Source organism: Rhamphochromis longiceps, linkage group LG18 (assembly GCF_057381845.1).
Source record: "Rhamphochromis longiceps isolate RC_006_pf linkage group LG18, R_longiceps_female_GT1.1, whole genome shotgun sequence".
Lineage (NCBI taxonomy): Eukaryota > Metazoa > Chordata > Actinopteri > Cichliformes > Cichlidae > Rhamphochromis > Rhamphochromis longiceps.
The window spans coordinates 27,278,331-27,296,684 of NC_140574.1; the positions used below are offsets into that span (position 1 = coordinate 27,278,331).

At 43.0% G+C, this 18,354-nt stretch overlaps 1 protein-coding gene across 3 annotated transcripts in view; it reads left to right on the forward strand.

Moving 5' to 3' along the window:
* The window catches only part of LOC146648523 (disabled homolog 1-like), a 50,806-nt gene that overhangs the window by 29,131 nt on the left and 3,321 nt on the right, over window positions 1-18,354 (forward strand). For all 3 annotated transcript variants that reach the window (XM_085389146.1, XM_085389144.1, XM_085389145.1), the window contains exons 3-12: window positions 2,009-2,148; window positions 5,891-5,989; window positions 7,767-7,898; window positions 9,323-9,442; window positions 9,964-10,002; window positions 12,610-12,675; window positions 14,092-14,151; window positions 16,114-16,161; window positions 16,365-16,473; window positions 17,417-18,055. In XM_085389146.1, coding sequence (XP_085245272.1) covers window positions 2,009-2,148; window positions 5,891-5,989; window positions 7,767-7,898; window positions 9,323-9,442; window positions 9,964-10,002; window positions 12,610-12,675; window positions 14,092-14,151; window positions 16,114-16,161; window positions 16,365-16,473; window positions 17,417-18,055 — 1,452 coding nt within the window. The remainder of the gene's footprint in view (window positions 1-2,008; window positions 2,149-5,890; window positions 5,990-7,766; window positions 7,899-9,322; window positions 9,443-9,963; window positions 10,003-12,609; window positions 12,676-14,091; window positions 14,152-16,113; window positions 16,162-16,364; window positions 16,474-17,416; window positions 18,056-18,354) is intronic.

An 18,354-nucleotide genomic window follows, 5' to 3' on the forward strand; every position in this document is an offset into this window, starting at 1 on the left:
ACACACACACACACACACACACACACACCTTCTCGCTTCTCCTCTCTTACAGTGTGTAACAACATGAAACAACATGCCCCTCAGCTCTTTAGTTTTCAAATACAGCACACTCGCTCATCTGGATCTGAACCCAGAGCACGTAGTGAACAAGTTACGCCACTGACTCAAGACTCTCATTTGGTATGCAAGGCCTATTTTTTTTTTTTTTTTTTTTTTTTGAGGATCTGTGCATAAATCTCTAAATCCTTCCTGAAGTGTGAGGAGGGCCGTATGCGGTATGTAAAGAAACAAATGGCACAAAACATTTGGTTACAGCTCATCTGAGAGAGTTGCACTGAATTGGACCGATTGTATTTAAAATGCATCTGGAGCAGCATGTATTTTACATTACATTACAGAGTATATGACTCGGTAAAATCAGGGTGGAATGCATAATACTGCGCAAACAAACTGCGGTTGCTTTGTGAGCAATGATAATTACCTTCCGGGGTTTAGCAAATAGGACACATGTGGCTACAGTTCGTATTTTTAGGGAGTTCGTCACTAAATCTGAGCGTCCGTTTCTTCACACGCTGCGGCTGATGTTCAGATGTGCCCATTAGGTGTATAACTCCTCTGGCAGTGAAATAAGTCTAAATTAGACCCAGATTTGACAGTCGCTTGCTTAGAGACTTTAATGACTTTAGCATCCTCAAGCCCTTCCCCCTTTTAGAGAATTGTGCCCTCATGAATTAGTGAAGAAGTGTGCACAGCCAAGACAAGCACTTACATTTCACTAAGATGGGGTGGTGGGTGGGTGGGGAGAGAGACGCTTCTTAATCTGCCCTTTTCCGTTGTTTCCAATTTTTGTTTTTGACTTGGAAATTGCAGAAACGGAAGACGGGAATTTGGTTAGATGTGGCAGGCAATGGCATTTCTGGGTGGAATAAGCTGATTTTGGCGTAAATGTGACTTTGGAGCACAGCCTGACAGCCTCAGTTAAGGATGTTACACCTTGTCTCGTTGTCGCCCACAGCTTAGCCAGCCCCTTTAATGTGCTGCTAACTGATGTACTGCATGGTCTCCTGACCTAGATTTGAATGAGGAAGAGACTTGAAACTGTTAAATTCTCCAAGGTGCCGGTGACCTTGATTCGAAATCCCTACTATCTCTTTGTGCGACTGCTGCAGGGAGCCGGTGTTTTGCGAGTGACAAAGCCCGCACAGGTTATACAATGTAGACCTACGAGATAACGCTTGAGGCTTGAACCCACATAATCAAAACAGCGAGCGATGAGACAAAATGAGAAAGGTGTCGGTATCAAGGAGATGTCAGGGTGGCTGGAGAGACAGAATAATCAGGAAGAAGGAGGGGAGGGGATGACAGTATAAAGCCTGAGGCCATCCAGACACACACGTGAACACCCCCCACTGCCCCCAGCGGCTCACACCATCAGCCCGCCACCTTCTTGCCACCACCCTACATCCATCACACAGAGAGGGCTTGGGTGGATTGTGGGTGAGCGCTGGACCGAGAAGATTCCTCTCAATAGGAGCCATTCAGGCTGGTTTGTCGCTACCAATAGCACCCATGGGAACTCCAGCCATGGGTAGCAACACTGGAGTAAGCACCCCCTCCCTTCAGTCCTGCCTTTGTGTGTGAATGCCCTACAATGCTCTGCGACAGGTGATTGTGGCGCTGACTGTTTTTGATGTTCCAGTTGTTTTCTCATTTAGTGCGCCGGCTTTATCCAACTTCATTTTCAATTTCAAGTTCAATTTTCTTTCCATCTTTGCGCGCCGCTGCTAATTTTCTATTCTTTCTGCGTTTCCTATTCCATAAATATTAACACCGGAGCAAAGAGACACACGCGCAAATACGCATGCACCTACGCACAGACACCGCACGCAGAAGCCCACGTACCACACGTGTTCAATTCAGTTGAGCTCACACGTCCTCATTTCCTGTAATCACTCTCTCGTTCTTATTTCTCCGACTCTTGTCTGTTTCTCTTTCTCTTCCTCTGCAGGTCAGGACCGCAGTGAGGCGGGGCTTATTAAGCGTTTCCGCGGAGATGGCGTGCGCTACAAGGCCAAGCTGATTGGGATTGATGAGGTGACAGCCGCACGCGGGGACAAGCTGTGCCAGGACTCCATGATGAAGCTGAAGGTGCAGACTTCTTTGTGTGTGTGTGTCTGAGTCTGTGTGGACATCACTGAGCATCTTCAATCATCTCAGTCAGATTTGGAATAAGCATGCTCAGACATGGCTGTGTTGTCTGTTGTTGAATGAATCACAGGAGCTTGTCTTATCCTGTGTATGACTCACTGAAGGTTTGAACTGACCAGATGGAACAAATGAAAGTCCAGCCTTATTATTCCACAGTGTCCTATAGAAAGCTACTGTAAGGTTGGCTTGTGCAAAATGGAAGCGGCTTTCTACTTTATTTTAATAGGCTGCTTTATTTTTAGTGTTGCTCAAAGCACTTCGCATATATTCATATGTCTTTGTTTTTTCTTTACCTCCGGGGCAAACTGGCTCCCTATTCTGAGAAATACTTAAATCAGTATATCAGTTAAATAAGAGAATTTTCACTTTTCCGCATGTGCGAGGAGAGTAACCATCCCATCCCCCCACCCCGATCTGTCTCCTGTATGTTTTCTCGTGTCACTCACACTCTATTTTTACAACCAATTTCATGATGTTACACTTGTGGCACATATGCAAACTGCGATAACATGACCCAGATAATACTTCAGCTAGTTTTCCTTGCAAAATATTGAAAGTAAACTAGATCAAATTCAGCCAGAGAGACAGAGAGAGTCAGAAAATGCCTGCATAAAAAGTGGTGGATGAACGAGTTGGGTATTCTTGAACTTACTACATAATCTGCGAGTTATTTCTATTATTTTTAAATGGGGAAAAAGTGTCAGAGAAGTAAGGTAAATGGTGGGGCTGTGGAGAAGGCTTTATTGGGGATCAGGGGCAGCTCCAGGGCTGAAATCCCCCCCACCTACAAGCAAGAGGAGAGCGCAGCAGGAGTGAGGCAAATGAAGGGGAGGGTGTGGGACACAAGAAGCAACAACAAACAGGTATGAAGGGCAGCGAGGATTATGATAGGAAGGAGACAGTTTGATGTATGAACTTCTACTTAAAAGGAATTACCTCTATTAAGTCACCTTTCATGAGCTTCTCTCCTCTAAGTGACTGAGCCTGCACATGTTGGATAGACAGATTGGTGAAAATGTTGCCTCTGTTTAGGTTTGTCAATTTAATTTCATGTAAAAGACATAGTAATAAAGACAGAGTACAGAGTAAATCATGTCTATCATTATAATCAGATGCTTAAATCAGGTCTATTTTATTTTTCAGCTTTGTTTTGAATTTTTAGACCGTGGACAGCTTTAGCTTTTGTGGCTCCTGTTGTTGTTGTTTTTTGTTTATTTATTTGTTTGCAGCCAGAAAAAGTGATTATTATCACATGAGTTGTAGTGGCTATTAGCTGATGCTAGCTTGCTTATCTATGTGCATCACACAGACTTGGGTATCTGCTGATGATAATAAGGTTCAATAAAAAAATTATAATTTTACTCAGTAAAAGTGTAAGAAAGACTCTTCGGATGGGCTCTTAGTACTCTTAACATTTCAGCGAGCCATCTTTTTTGGTCAGATAATTAGATTGAGAAATATCTCAGAAAGCATCAACACCAGAAATGCAGTTAAGAGGTCCAGTTCAGTGTATATTAGCTGAGCTGAAGCCTGGCAGACAGCTTGCAGCAGCAGCTGTCTGTTCACCTGCCATTCAAAATGGCCACAAATTAGAAGAGTTATTTACAATTCTTCCCATGCACAATAACTATACCGGGTGAAATAAGGTAATAAGATATTTGAAAGAGACAAAAGAAAATCTTATAGAAGACTGGAAATGCAGTATTATTTTGCTTCAAAGTGTGGCATTTTTGGACAATATTAATGTCTTTGGGGACTGATTCACTATCGAGCCATGAGTTCTGTTTGAAGAAGTTTAGTTTTTGGTATCATTTCATTGGCTTCTTGTCTGTTTTTAGCGCTGAAAGTTGCTGTTTCTTTGAATTTGGCAATTACAGTGATCTGTTTTGGGGGAAACTGCAGCAACTAAACATTTTGAACTGCCTGATGATTTTAAGATTCACACCTCTGATGTGATTCTTATCTTTGGTAATGGTCTTATACAAAATTGATGAATAAAAACCTGGCTTCTCAGAGACAAAGACGATGTACTCTATTGAGGTGTACTGCAAATAGACCGTTTTAATGTAAACCTGTATCATAAAGGCTCTGGTTTTACATTAAAGGAATAAGACAAATGAATGGCAAGTGATATTTATCAGTTGAGCAAAGAAGCAACACGCAAGCATCACTGCAGTAATTGGCTACAGGATAAGCAGATGAACTGTAAATGCATATTCTCAATGACTTTCCTAGAGCTTAAATGTGTGGGAAGCCCCACTGGAAAAGCAGTATAGCCAGAAGGCAAAACCTCTCATTGCCCATACCCTTTTCAAATGATACAGTACTTCTAATAAAGCAACTTTTTCACTGCTTTGATCAGACATTTCTGCAGTGCCCTCCATATGACTCCGGTAGTCACCAGCTCCCAGCCAGTTACAGTCAATGGAGCAGTCGATACAGAACTGCTATTATCTGGACAGGGGATAGAGAGGGGGTACAGGTCTCTATTGAGCTGCCGTTCACTGCTGTGCGGACTAATCCGCCAAATGGGGATGCCGATGACTGATTGACAACATCCATTGACTCTCCTGCCCACCCGCCTCTTTCTCATTTGCTTTATCTCTTTCCTGCTCCTGTTGCTTGTTCTGCTCTTTATCCTTCGCCCTCTTCCTTTATGTACTGTTATTCCTTCAGCTTTTTACTGTATAGTTATTTAAAGCTAGCTCGAAGGTGATCACTGCGATTCAGGCTTTGTGGTTGTGTTATCAGCTAGGCTTTCAAAGAACTTCTCCTCCCCCTCACATGCCCCACCAGTCGTAGCAGATGGTTCTCCTGCCCCGAGCCTGGTTCTGCTGAAGTTTTTCTTTCCGTCAAAAGGGAGTTTTTCCTTCCCACTGTTGCCAAGTGCTTACTCATAGGGGCCCATCTGATTGTTGGGGTTTTCTCTGTGTTATTGTAGAGTCTTTACCTTGCGATTGCCATTGTGATTTGGTGCTATATAAATGAAACTGAACTGAATTGAATTGAATAGCATTGATGCAGTTTTTCCAGACATACTGAGCGCAGAAGGCAAGCTTTTTCTACCCTTATCTCATCTTTCCTCTTCTCCTCTCTTCTATTTTCTCCCAGGCGTTGTTCTGTGAAAGACATGTCAAGCACACAGGTCGCATCAAAGGGAACACGGTGGAAATTTTAATTGTTTTCTTTATCAGAGCTGAGAATATGAGGAAAAAGAAGCTGGTGAGATCCATGGGAAAAACATACTTCAAAGGCTGGATTGGGTGTTCAGTCAGCACTATGTGAAGTTCCCGAAGCGAGCTGACGTCGGTCAGCGGCGCGATCCATTCTGTCAGCAGATCTCACCTTATTGTTGTTAGCTAGCACTTGTGTATTGCCACGTTGAGGTGTAGCACACTTACTTCAAAAAAAGGGAGAGAAAAATGGTTCTAAAGGGGGAAATGGCAATAATAATATAACTTGCTGCACAAGGCGATGTGTGAATTCCTCTGAGAGTGAAGCTTCAAGAAAAAAAGAGCACATGAAAGAACATCCTGTCCTATCACACTTTATGTAACTCCTGTCACCCTGCCCCCAATCTCTACCCCACATCTCCCACTGCCACACTCACCTGAGTCGGAATAGAGGAAGGCTTCATCATCTTCTTTTATCTCCTCATGTCGTTCCCTTTAATCTCCTGCAGGGAATGGCTTCCTCGGCACGTTCCAAAGGGGAGCACAAGCAGAGAGTCTTCTTGACGGTCTCTTTCGGCGGGATCAAGATTTACTGTGAAAGATCAGGGGTGAGTATCACATTAGCGAATAGGCCCGGTTTGGCAGGGCTGCACTGCCAACCTCTGTGCCAGCTGCTGTACCGTGAACCTACAATGCAGGACATCCAGAGGGCAGACGCTCGTACGGCTCAGTTCACAACGGCTGCTCGGGCTGCCATCTTATAAGCCTGACTCCCACAGTTGACATATTCTTGCAGCTGCATTACCTGTAACACATCTTTCAATGCGTTGACCATATTTCAATCTCTTCTCCAAATGTCAACAGAAATCACGAAATAGCATGATTCATACAGGACAGTTTGCCCTTTAGCCCCTAAAAGTTAAACTTGACAGCACTGGATTGTGGGCCTTGCATTTGCTATACAACCCAAAGCCAAGTGGTTTACTCCAGTGCGATTAGGAGAGTGCTGCAGGACCTACTTAAGATCACTCAGGCCCTGTCTGTGTGCTAATGATAGTGCAGTGAGCAGTCTTATGGCGATGATATGAAATGGACTGTTTCCGCCTGCATCCTGGCTTCCACCCCCACCCGGCAGACTCAGAGGCCTGCTGTTCCATTACAGGATGATCAAGGGGCTCGCTTCTCCCCCGTCCCGCGGCGTAGTGTTGGCTAGATAGGCCCACTCTGCTCATCAGCGCTAACCGATAATTAGCACTCAGTTCCACCCCTTAATGATCATTGCCGCTAATGCTAATTACACCGCCGGCTCCACCTCAGCTGTCATTAGAGCTAAACTGATAATTATGCAACAGCGCTTGTCCCGTGGCTGCCATCTCCCGCCCGACCACCAACAGCCTACTCCTCACCCCACCAAACAAAAAAGCCCCTCATCTTTTTGATAATATCTCTTTTCAATGTGACTGGTGGTGATAGTAGTACGTCTTTCGCCTCTAATGAAAAAGAGCATTAAGCCTCCTGCCACGACCCGCGCAGCTCACCAGCTTTTTGACATGCTCATTTGTTGCTCGGAAATCATGCCCCCTAATGCTCCTCTTTTTATTTACTGATTACTGGCAGTAAATAACACTCCACACTTAATACCCCTCTTGACTTATTTAGGTGGAAATGGGGATCGCTAGAGCACAGGCTGCGTCAGCGAGCATTTAGATGGAAATGCTTCATGTAAAGCTGATGTGATTTGCCACTGAATTGAGTGCCCGAGTCGTATTAGTTTTGTATTTTACATTAATCTGAGGCATTACCGGCGCCGACACACATGGCGCCGAATATCGGCTAATATTCAAACAAACGCTCCTTCCTGGTGTCTAAGCACATATCTTCTAAGAGAAGAGGAAGCAGATGGGTGTGAAGAGCTGAGTTACTCCTATATACTTACAACCCAAAGTATAGTTTTGCAACTGCTAATATCTCTTGCTTGCTAATTTGGTGTTTTTTCGTCGAACGGCAACTCGAGTCTTGCTGATATCACAAAACAGCACAAAGCTAAAATCATGCCACTGGTTTATATCTTTAATGAATGCTAGTTCTGTAGCTACATTATCCATAAAGTTATATGCAGAGATGAGAGCACTCTTTGAAGCACACTCTGTGTTGTGTTGCATTTGGCTCAACAATATGCAAAGATGTTTTAAGTAGCTTTGACCTACTTTGTCTCCCAGCACAGTTTACAGTACTGTGGTCTTTTTTTTTAAGGGAGGATTTTAAATCATACATCAGGTTTTCATTTCTGCATCTTAAAGTAGAAGAAGACAAATAGGACACGTGAAACAGAAGACCTTTTTTTGTTTAGTTTTAGCTAACACTTTCATATTTTTTGCCATCAAGGTGCTCCTTCATCACCACTCAGTCCATGAGATCAGCTACATTGCCAAGGACACCCGGGACCATCGCGCCTTTGGCTATGTCTGTGGGAAGGAGGGCCACCACAGGTTTGTGGCCATCAAGACCGCGCAGTCTGTGAGTACTTTTCCCCACGAATATTTTAATTCTCAGTCATATTCTTTACATTTGGCAGAAAAGAGAATAAGTTTGACTTTGACTCTGACATGTTAGTTGATTAACTTGCCTACAACTCTGTTTAAGTTCTCATATTATGAACAGTGTATTTCATATTTTAAGTAAAACTATTCTTCTAGTTATCAGAATCAGAAAGGGTTTTATTGCCAAATGTTGAGCAGGTTTACAACATTAGGAAATTGCTGCGGTACTTAGTGCAAACATACTGTCAGATAACGCTTAAATAAATATAAAAATTAGAAATTAAAAGTGCTAAGTAGATAGATATATACATGAGTAGGGTCATGTGTTAGTGGTGGGAACAGTCATATGGTTATTGTTCATGAGTCCAACAGCAGAGGGGAAGAAACTGTTCTTATGGCGAGAGGTTCTGGTGAGAATGGACCGGAGCCTCCTGCCTGAGGGGAGCAGGTCAAATAGACTGTGTCCAGGGTGAGAAGGGTCAGCTGTGATCCGAGCTGCACGCCCCAGTGTCCTGGAGGTGTACAGGTGCTGCAGAGATGGGAGTGTGCAGCCAATCACCTTCTCAGCAGGGCGTACAGTTTCTGTTTGTCCCTGATAGTGGCTCCAATGTACCACACGGTGATGGAGGAGGTGAGGATGGACTCGATGATTGCAGTGTAGAATTGCATCATCGTCCATGTTGGCAGGTTGAATTTCTTCAGCTGCCTCAGGAAGTACATCCTCTGCTGGGCTTTCTTTATGACAGAGGTGATGGTGGGCTCCCACTTCAGGTCCTGGGTGATGGTGGTACCCAGGAAGCGGAATGAGTCCACAGAGGTGATGAGGGTGTCAGTCAGGATGATGGGGGGGAGTGGAGCTGTGTGCTTCCTGAAGTCCACAACAATCTCCACTGTCTTCTGGGCATTCAGCACCAGGTTGTTGCGGCTGCACCAGGACACCAGACGTTCAACCTCCCTGCTGTAGGCAGACTCACCCCGTCCGAGATGAGTCCAATAACGGTGGTGTCATCTGCAAACTTGATTAGCTTGACAGACTGGTGGGTGGAGGTGCAGTAGTTAGTGTACAGGGAGAAGAGCAGAGGAGAAAGAACACAGCCCTGAGGGGAGCCGGTGCTGATGGTCCGGGAGTCCGAGACATTCTTTCCCAGCCTCACATGCTGCTTCCTGTCCGTCAGTTATGGATGATGGAGTACTATTAGTACTATAGTATACATATATGTATGTATGTATGTATGTATGTATGTATGTATGTATGTATGTATGTATGTATATAGATAGAGAGAGAGAGAGAGAGAGAGAGAGAGAGAGAGAGAGAAAGGTGATACTTTGATTATATACCATCTATTGCTAACCTTTTCTTAATTCAGTCCTTCACCATCATATTCCAATTCTCTCATCCAGGCGGAGCCTCTCATCATTGACCTGCGTGACCTCTTCACACTCATCTACGATATAAAACAGCGGGAGGAGATGGAGAAGAAGGCCCAGAAGGACAAACAGTGTGAGCAGGCAGTGTACCAGGTAGGATTTCCTGCGTGAAGTCTTTGCATTTTCTTTTTTTGTTGTTTTCCACTCAGTTTCATTTCTAATTCGGAGGTGAGATCACACGTTATAACTCCGCCTGCAATTCATTCACACAACAAATATCTTAACACGTTGTAGCTTCCTTTAAAGTGCGATGCTGTTTTGTGTGTTTGTCTGGACCATTGATTTCTGTTCTGAACATCTAACTACAATGGAAAAGCAACAGGTTTTGCTGGTTTGATTTTATCATTATTATTATTATTATTATTACTGTCACGTCTAGGAAATATGTGTTGTTTTGTCTGTGATGTGCCAAATTACTGTTTGATTAAAAAGCAACGTGCTGTCAGTCTATAATTGTGCCTGCTTGCAGGAAATGTCACGCTGCGATGAGTGTATTTTTTTGTTGTTGTTGCTGGTGGTGATGGGGGTTCTTTTTTTATCATCTTCTCTCAATTTATTCTCTAATGAGACTGAAAAACAAAATGTGTCATCTGCCTTCTGTTCCACACACACAGACTATCCTGGAAGATGAAGTGGATGATCCAGTTTACCAGGTAGGTCCGTAGGCACTCAGAGCGGGAGCTAAACACTGCTGACTTTGATGCTTTCTAGCTGTTTTCACTTTTTAAGCTTGGAATAAATATATAAACAAATAATCCTTAATTTATATCAGCCACTGACATGCTTGAATTAATGATTCATAAATATTGCACCATTCCAGTAATACACAGTAGACCATCTAGTGGACAGTTTTGTTCAACCATTCAACACCCATTTGCCAGTGCAGTGTTGTAAAACCATATTTTTTCAGTTGATCTGTGTCAATGTTCTGATTTCTTCCAAAGACATGCCCCCCTCCCCTTGACTGGTTGTTATTCCCGTCCCTTTTGCCCTGTGCATTTATTTGGCTCAACATTTTTTTCTCTGTGTTTGCTCACACTGAATACAGACAACACTAACTCTTACTCTGAATGCTATGTTCAGTGATACGTCCAACCACCTCCCAGTTCACCTCTGTTCTTTGCTCTTCAAGTATGTTTTCACGTATGATCATTCCATTTGCAGCTTTCAATTTATGTTGATGTTGGTTGACAAAACTCCAGCCTGCTCCCAGAAGGAACTGTTTGACATCTGGGGAAACATGCTTAATTGATTTCTTGCGAAGAGTTAGATAAGTGGACCAGTGCAACTCTCATGTCTGTATCACAGACAGTGTAAAAGCTAGACTTAGCAAACATGACTTCATTCATTGGTTCCTAAAGTCTTAGGATCAGTTTTACGAATGCGTTGTGCCAGCACAAATTGGGTTTAGGCGTAAAAACAAAAGGTACTGTTGGCATTTACAAAGACATCACAGTGACAAGATTGCGTGCAAGAGGTGGGAACTATACTTGTTGCACATGTAGTTCTCAAGATGCAAAATATAGGGACACAAATATTTAAATCAAGTGCACAAAATGATGTATTAATGTTTGTGACATGCAAATTATTGCTAAGTGCCAAAAAAAGCACATCTTATTTTTGTGCTTGATATTGAAATCAACTAACTGGGTTTAGAGAGCAGCGCAACTTTTGTAAATCACCCGAACAACTAAGCACACCTATAAATGCTATTTCGGCATTGCGCTCATGAGCTACTTTAACCCATTTAGTTAATCTGGCCCTTAGTTTTGAAGCCTCGAGGTTGGTGCTCTCACCGTCACGATATTGGTTTAAAAAAAAACCCACTAACAACCATATGACCAGAGAGGCAGGTCTCATTGTGAACCTGCTCGCTCACTGGCTAAAAAAACTTGTAAGCCATTGGCCAATAAAAACAATACTGATAGTCCTCCATTCTGAAACATAGTATAACCAATATGACCTGAAATGAGCGACTCAGCCCATAATGTCATCAGGAAAGACTTTGCCGGCGCATAACAGCTAATGACTTAACTTGTTGGCCATTTTGGTCACACTGTAGGGTTACTGTTTACAAGAGGAAAACCTGGTAGCTGGGGTTTGATGTTCCTTTTGTTGAAGTTGCTTTTTCTCTCACGACCAATGGTTTCATGTCCTGTAGGTTCAACATCACTTTTGAGCATTTTGTGGGCTTGAAATCACACATGAAGCCAATATAGGCTCTGTAGTCTTTTTGCAACCACAGCCATCTGGTGGCCTTCTGATAGAATGTGGCTTTGAGCACTTCCACTGGCTTCTCAGCTTCAGAGGATCTGAATCTGTGTTATCCTGCCTATGGTCTGAAAACAGTACCCAAACATGGAACTACATGCCAGTTAGCTTAGCATAAAGAAGTAATAGCTAGCCTAACAACCTGGCTGGGTCTAAAGAAAAGAAATTAAGCTTACTAGCACCTCTTAAGCTCCCTTTTAAAAAGTAAATTTTGTGTTTTTATTCCTTGGAAAAATCAAAGGGTAAAAATGACATTTTTGCTAATTTTTCCTCTTCGCTAACTGTGCTAACTTTCTTCAGGTGCTGTCAACCAAAAAAACATCCTAGATTTTTTTTTATAATTCAGTAATTGATATAATACATACTATATAACTTATATCATTAATTAATGTGGTTGTTGCCTGGCTAGCTCTTTTCTGGTCTATATGATAAGCTAATTAGCTGGCTTCAGCTAAGTATTTACAATTGCCAGTGTTATAAAGTTGCAGTTCTCTCATCTTACTCTACACGCAAGATGACTAAGCACATGTCCCAAGATGTGAAACACTTCTTAAACGTTAAAGGAATTAATGACAGATTTTAAGACTTCATTAAAGGACATTCAGACCAGTAGGTCTGTTTTCTCTGGAAGAGGTGGAGCATTTCTGAGGTTGAAGTAAGACCTCAAGCTAAAACCTCTACACTGCCTTGAACTATTGCCTGACCTGTTATACTTGTGCTCTTTCCTCACACCTCACTCTTTTTTTCTCCCTCCTTTCATCTTCCCCATTCCTTTTTCCCATGCCCTATTTTTATACACTTCATATTCCTATCTCATTTCATTTCCCACTTGACGCCATCCTCACTCCTGTGTGCTTTCATGTATTCTTGTCATGTTTCACTACCTCTGTCTTTCTGTTTTATATACCAATCTGTCTCTCTCTGCTCTCTCTCTTCCATCTCATTATTATCTGCACCTATACGCCTTGCCCACTACTTCTGTTCTTTAGTACATAGTGTTTGAGGCTGGACACGAACCCCTCCATGGCCCCCAGTCAGAGGAGAGCGTTTATCAGGTACAAAGACAAACATTGCCCCCCATTCTGCTTCCCTCTTCATACCCTGTGATAGATAATACAAACAGTACTAATATTATAACTTCGTAGCACATCTTAAAGAATTTAAAAAATGCCAAACTTTCATAAGTACATCAAGCTAATGTTCCTGACGAGGAAATTCTGTAGTAAAATTCCATGCAAACAAAAAAAAACGTTCATACTGAATATCATTACACGATGAGCACCAGCAGATCATATTAAAGATGATTACCTTGCAAACAATGATATCTACTAAATGGTAAAGGCTAATGCTGAAAAGTGTCATAAAGATGATGAATAATGTTGAAAATCTCGAGGGCTGTAACTTTAAAGATGCTGGCATTGAAAAGGCATCAACTTTACGTTAAAAAAAATGATGTCAGAGTCAAGGTCAGTTGTTTAGTCTGAATAGTTCACCCACAGCCTGTATAACATTCTGCTTTTATATATCCAATACGATGACCTTTTGGTTTTAGACCATTTGAAGCTCCAACTAGGACTCCAAATCAAATCAAATCAAATCAAATCACTTTTTATTGTCACATCACATGTGCAGGCACACTGGCACAGCACATGCGAGTGAAATTCTTGTGTGCGAGCCCCACAAGCAACAGAGATGTGCAAACACAACAACACAAACGAGCAAAATACAAGAATGGCCAACCTGAAACTAATAAATATATGTACAATATATAATAGTGTATGCATTTCTGGATGTGTATACTAAATATTTTCCTACGTGTGTGCCAGGGAGCTGGCGTATGGTTTAATCCAATTCCCCAGCCCCCCTTCTCTTTCGCCCTCTCTTCTCTTCCTCCTCCTCTTTTTGCCTCTCTGTATCTTGCCTTCTTCTGAAGATGAAAGATGCAGAGAGAGTGAGAGATTAATCACTTGCCATGCCATTTGATCTCAGAGTGAAACAAGATCAATAGACTCGGGGAAAAAACGTAACCAAAGTTAACCAGTCGAAGGAGCGTGGAGGAGTGGGGGGTGTGACAGATGAGTTTAAGAGCAACAGATAGTTTGGATAATTGTGAACGAAATAAACAGAACAGGCCAGAGCTCAGGAGGTTTTTTTCTTTATATATAGCCAGATAAACTAGTTGAGATGTGCTGTTGCTGATTAACAAATACTCACGAGCCCAGCACACACCTTTCTCAGGCACTGTTTGCAATCGATATTGATTTAAGTAGAATTGATTTGGTGCCGCAACTTTAAAATCTGCATAATCCTATTGCGCTAAACGATGAAAACGCATCTAAATAAATGGCCCAGATAGAAATTGATTCCGACATGTTTCAGCTCTTGTAAGTTCTTGTTCTTAAATACTCAGCCAAGAAAAAAAAAGGTGTTGAATGTGACTTACGTTTGACTCGACCTCCAATCCAATGCAGGTCCCAACCAGTCAGCAGAAGGAAGGGATCTATGATGTCCCAAAACGCCATTTCATGACTGTAGGTGTTTTGTTTTTTTCGAATTATTATTTACTTTTCCTATTTTTCTACTTGCAAACCTCTCTTTAAGATGCTCTTGTAGGAAGTGCCTTAAGCCACCATCCATTTCTAGTAATTTAATCTGCTGTTATCTAATGGTTTCAGTTATGAATTACAGCCGACAGGCTTTTAAAAACAAATTTCTCGAGACAAGGACGAGTCACACAGGGGTGTATGTGTGTGTCTGCGTCTGTTTTTTTTCTGTGACAACAAAGCTACTGATCATGATAAGCATGCTTAAAGAATCGAAACTAATTGATTTGTCAACCAAAAGCATGCATGTCAGCAATTTCACACAACGTTAGAGGACGGGTCTCATAGCCAAAATCTGAATCTTTGCACAATCTGATTCATGTCAAGACAAAGAATCTGTTTGCTGGTCCCAACTGACTGGTGCAGGGGGCTGATTAGATAAACAAAGGAGTGGCTGCTTCATCTTCCTCAGAGGTCGAGGACGAGAGGTTTGTAGGTGGGGGTGGGTGTCGGGTTGAGCTGCATGAGGTGTAGTTGCAGTTACATACTATCCAAGGCCGCCAAACACTCATAAAAGCTTTACTTTAACAAATAGCATCTGACCAGAGAACAGCATAAAAAGAAATGCACTTTTGACCCCATCCCCCTGCCATGTCATCTAACTGAAAATATATTTCATCTCATCTTGCTAGGCTTTATGAGTTCTTCACCGCCATGCAGTGACTACGCTGTTACATCTCTCAAGTCGCTTGTAAAGGATAAAAAACATTTATTCAAACCAATTTTGTCAAGCATTAACCCAGTAAGAACCTCCATGTAACCTCTGAAAACAGCTGCGTCAAAGTGCTCTTCTTCTCCTTCTCCTCGCTGTTTTTGTGCTTGTTGCTCAGCCTATCAGACAGATAAACTGTCCCAGCCCCTGTTGCTATCTCACCTGAACAGCCCATGCCAGTATATTAAGTAGCAGCGCTTCCATATCTCTAAGTGTTACTGCTTGTCTGTTCATTCAGTTGGAGCTTTCTGAGAGCCTCGAGCTCCCCTGATGTGTGTCGGTGCCGGCGGGCAGAGATCTCTGTGTACAGTGTTTATCTCGCTCCAAATTCTGACTCATTCTATCCCCCTCGATGGTTTCGAAATGCAGTTACAATCGGTTATGTCCCAGCTTATCGGAGGAGGACATAAACGCCCTGTCGGCAGCAACGTGGATTGCTGTGATTCCTCCCCCTTTTCCTTTCTTTAGTTTGACCACGTTGTGTTTGTGTGTTTGTCTGTTTCTTTTACAGCATGTAAATCCTGTGTGTTTTTGTGAATCATTGTCTGCTTGTGCATGGCCCCCCCTCCCCTCAGAGACATTTCACGCAACCTAGCCATCTCATAGTCTCTCCCATAGCTAGGTCTCCTCTCCTTTAAGTAGTGTGAGTGGAGGACAGAGGGGACTAGAGCAGGGGTCACATCTGCCTATAGGGTGAGGTGGCCTCATTGCCTCGGTCGGGTGGTTCCAGGAGCTTCTTCCTTCATTCATTTGATGATATAAACACAGTCCCCCCGTGTATGTGCTCACAGAGGGAAATCAGCATGATAAAGCACCCCGAGCTCTCATGGGAGGGGTGGGAGTGGGGGGGCTCTTGATTGGCGCACATAAGAATATCTAATCAGAGTCTGCTTTACAGGGCTGAATAGCCTTTTACCCACTCAATTATAGCGAGCTACGAAAGATTCATTTTAGATCCATTTTCTGATAATGAATCGAGGGGACAGTTGTTTCTTGCCATCCGCGGCACAAACTGCCTTTGTGAGTAACATTCACTTCCCCGCACCTACCCACCCATGCAACCACCGTACCCTATCCGGAGATGAATTTAAGGCTTCATGGTTGTGCAAGTCTCATTTGCGTGATGTATCACTGGCCTTTGTCTTTCTCTCTCCCTCATTCCTCGGTTCGACTGACAGAATATCAACCACTTTGATCTTTTCGGCGACATGTCAACTCCTCCTTCGGTGAGTACTATAACACAAACCCTCTTTCTTTTTTTTTAGCTCCAACATGTAATGTCATTTAATTTCATTAGGTTATTTACTGAGATCTAAATGACCTGAATATGTGGCAGACACTGCAGCCAAAGATATTGTGACTTTTAGGTGACTTTGATAGCACGGTGACATCTGTGCGTGTGTGTGTGTGTGTATGCATTTCCTCCCAGATGCCCCCATCACCTGCCAACACACTGGACCCTAGCAGGAGCAGCCGCCAGCAGCAACACACTCCTGCTGAGCTGTACGCCCCCTTCAGCCCCACCTCTGTGCCATCAGGTATCCATACCCAGGCTGAAACGCTTCATCGTTTTCCACAATGCGAGAAAAAATAAAGAACGCCGGTGGCGACGTGGCTCTTTGATGTTCATGAAAAATCTTGCCAAGATTTAGCAGTGAGCGACTTTAAGGACCGCACACAGAGATGCAGTTTAATTAGGCTGTAAACCTGTGGTGAGATACAGCAAAGTGGTGTTACTTGAAGGACCACTACAGTGATTTTGCATACTTTACTGAAACAACTGACATTGTATAAAACTGAAGAAAAAAAAGATGTATCATTTAACCAGCAGCTCGCTGAAGAGCAACATCCTTTTAGATGCAAGAAACAACAACCTTCACAATCATTCTTTTCACAGTGTGTCTGTCTAAGATAACAGCGCTTATAATATGAAGTCAGCAGGCCTCATGCAGGAACATTGTTGTAGTTCTTATTTATACTACATGTGCAGCACTGGTTTCCAACTGGATTGTACATTGATTGTACCTCTGTATGTTCTCTAATATACATTTATAGCCAGCCATCTGTCCGATTTTGACTTGGTTTCATTCACAGTAAGATTTAAAGAGTAAGAAGGAAAAATTAAATTTAAGTCATTCTGATGACTTGGAGCACTACAGCAGCAAACCATTTTCAAACAAGTTTGTGACTGTACTATCACAAATAATAGCATAAATGTGACAAAAATATGATTTGGAAAGATTATAGTGCCAAAATGAGGTCGACAAGAAAAGTCCCTGTGAATCTAAGACTGTAAAAAGAATGATCTCCTCAAGTGCATCTCTTTTGCTCTTATGTTCAGAGTTAAATAGCTCATTTTTAAAGATTGGAAGTATTTATAGATTAGTATCTGTCATTTTAATAATGTGCACTAAATTGGTAACCACGGAGACCTTTAATCGTTTCCTTTTCTTTTCTCTGTCACTCTTGTTCCTGTTTCAGGTTATATGACCATGGGCCCTGTGCAGGCAGCACAGTGGGCTCAGCAGCCATTTCCTGCCCAGGCTCAGACTCTGGCCTTCCCTGTGCAGGCACCTCTGCAGGTGGCTCAGGTCCTCCCCAGTGGTCAGCCGGTCATCTGGAGCCAGGCCAACATTTTCCCTGCTACACAGCAGCAGTGGGCAGCTATGGCAGCCTACATGCCGGCCCAGACAGTGGGCGTGGGGGGCCACGCCATCCCGGCCGCCATGCTCCAGGGCTTAGTACCCATAACCACAATGTGCCCCCAGGCCTGCGACCTATCAGCCCCATCCTCAGCCATCACCAGCCCCCAGCATACGGCCGACCCCACCCTGCTCCAAAAGCAGCTCAGCCTGGGTAAAGAAGGCCTCGACTCAGATGCAGGTGAGGGTCCTTCTACATCGGGAGCAGCTGTATCAGTAGAACCTGGTGCTGTATCAGCAGGGGTGAGCAGGTGCGGCACCCCAGGCCTCATGAGTGTACCGGACACACTGGTCTGCAGTCAGCTCCTGCCACCTCCAGCTGCTACGACCCAGGAAGAAGAAGGGAGCTGTAGCGACCTTGATCTCTCTAGGATGACTCTGAGCCCAGGTACATCGACTTCACCGTCTACTGAGTCTCGTAAGTGTTTTATATTATTTACCTTCTACATAATTACTCAAACCGGCAGCTGTGCCACTTTATATGACTAGCTCAATGCATTTTTTTCATCTTCTCGATCCCCTTTTGAAAAAGGTCAACACTTTGGACAACAGTGGGCTTACAAATGTTTGATTTAGTTCTGTGCAGATATTCCTCCATAGAGAATAGAAGTATTTTCTAAATTACTTATATTATTGTAACAATTATATGTACTACCTTAAAATAAGTTACATGCATATATGTTATATGCATATAGTTTTAATACATGTAATTTTTAA